At 30.7% G+C, this 1713-nt stretch overlaps 1 protein-coding gene across 1 annotated transcript in view; it reads left to right on the forward strand.

Moving 5' to 3' along the window:
* HELRODRAFT_195138 (hypothetical protein) overlaps positions 1–1713 on the forward strand; it is a gene marked incomplete at its 5' end in the record, with an annotated part of 4698 nt that overhangs the window by 2061 nt on the left and 924 nt on the right. Inside the window, 2 exons of the mRNA XM_009028816.1 lie at positions 481–547; positions 1534–1613. Of these exons, the coding sequence (XP_009027064.1) occupies positions 481–533 (53 nt within the window). The 3' untranslated portion in view covers positions 534–547; positions 1534–1613. The remainder of the gene's footprint in view (positions 1–480; positions 548–1533; positions 1614–1713) is intronic.

Here is a 1713-nt window from a genome sequence, read left to right on the forward strand (position 1 = left end):
TCATCATCATCATCATTATTATTATTGTTGTTATTATTAATTAATTTATTCATTCATTCATTCATTCATTCATTCATTCATTCATTCATTCATTCATTCATTCACCCATTCATTCATTCATGCATACACCCATTCATTTATTCATTCATTCTTTCATTCATTCATTCATTCATTCACCCATTCATTCATTCATGCATTCACCCATTCATTCATTCATGCATTCACCCATTCATTCATTCATTCATTCATTCATGCATTCACCCATCCGTTCGTGCACTAGTTTATTTGTTTTTAATATTATTGTTATTTATTATTACTATTATTATTATTGTTATTATTATTGTTATTATTATTATTACCATTATTATAATTGTTGTTGTTGTTGTTTCTGTTGTTGTTGTTGTTGTCGTTGTTGTTGCTGTTGTTGTTGTCGTTGTTGTTGCTGTTGTTGTTGTCGTTGTTGTTGTTGTTGTTGTTATTAGGTTTTCAGACAGTGGTTCACGTCGGGAATGTTCGGCAGACGGCCAGGATAATTAAAATGAATAAGGTACCTCTAATTATTACAGTATTAATTAATGGTAATATTATTATTATTAACGCGGTAATTAGCTCGTCGTATAGCATATTATATATTGTGACAGAAATACTACTTAACCGATTTTAAATATATCTATTTTTTTACTCTCAGGCACTTGCTGATTAGAGAGCATATGAGAGGATCTTACATTATATTTTATATTTTATTTATTTACACTCTGATATATAATTAATAATCTTCGATGGATTCCATTTGGATTTTATTTTTCGGTAAAAAAAAGAATGTTCCCATCACTGGGCCTAGCCAGAAACTATTTTTCGATTGGAATTTTGAAAAATTTTAGAGAATTTTTTTTTAATTGAATTACAATTTTACATAAAGATATATGACACACGCACACACATTTGTTAATATTAATATATGTTTATAATTTTATCAACTTAACCGGAAACGGAGCGTTGTTCAACGCTATGAGGTTTATCACATTTAGAATTATCGCAACCAAATTTTTCGTTTTTTATTCAATGCGAATACGCCGACAATAAGTTTAGGATCTAAATTCTCTTCATTTTTTTCATTTTGTTGAAGAGGGGGGGTTGAACCCCTGGCTACGCCCCTGTCATTATTATTACTATTATTATAATTATCATTATGTATTGTTCATTACTCTTATTGTGTTATTACTGTTTGTATTTAATTATTATTACTACCTCGATGCTGCCAATATTTTTCAAAAAATGGTGGAGGTGGGATACAAAACCTGTGGGCGAGTTTTATAAAAGTGTCAAAATTTGACGGGGGGAGAAAGACATTTTGGAGCACCTCTTCATTTCTCCCGATCCTTGAAAAATGTATTTTTTTATACTGAAAATTAGAAAGAAAATGCGTTTTGTTATCTAGGAAACTTTTCTCACCATAATTGCCGAAAACAATGTAACTGCATATGTAATTATGAATAATAAATTAATTAATTAATAATTAATGATGGAAAACAGGGTGGTATGCAGATGAATGAGAAGGCTGTGGTGACGTTTAGATTCATAAACAGACCAGAGTATATCAGGGTCGGCTCCAGGTAACTGCTGCTGCTGCTGATGATGATGATAATGATGATGATTGTTAAGGGGATGATGGTCTTGGTGATTGTGATGCTGATGATGATGCTGATGATGATT

Source organism: Helobdella robusta (assembly GCF_000326865.2).
Source record: "Helobdella robusta unplaced genomic scaffold HELROscaffold_583, whole genome shotgun sequence".
Taxonomy (NCBI): Eukaryota; Metazoa; Annelida; class Clitellata; order Rhynchobdellida; family Glossiphoniidae; genus Helobdella; species Helobdella robusta.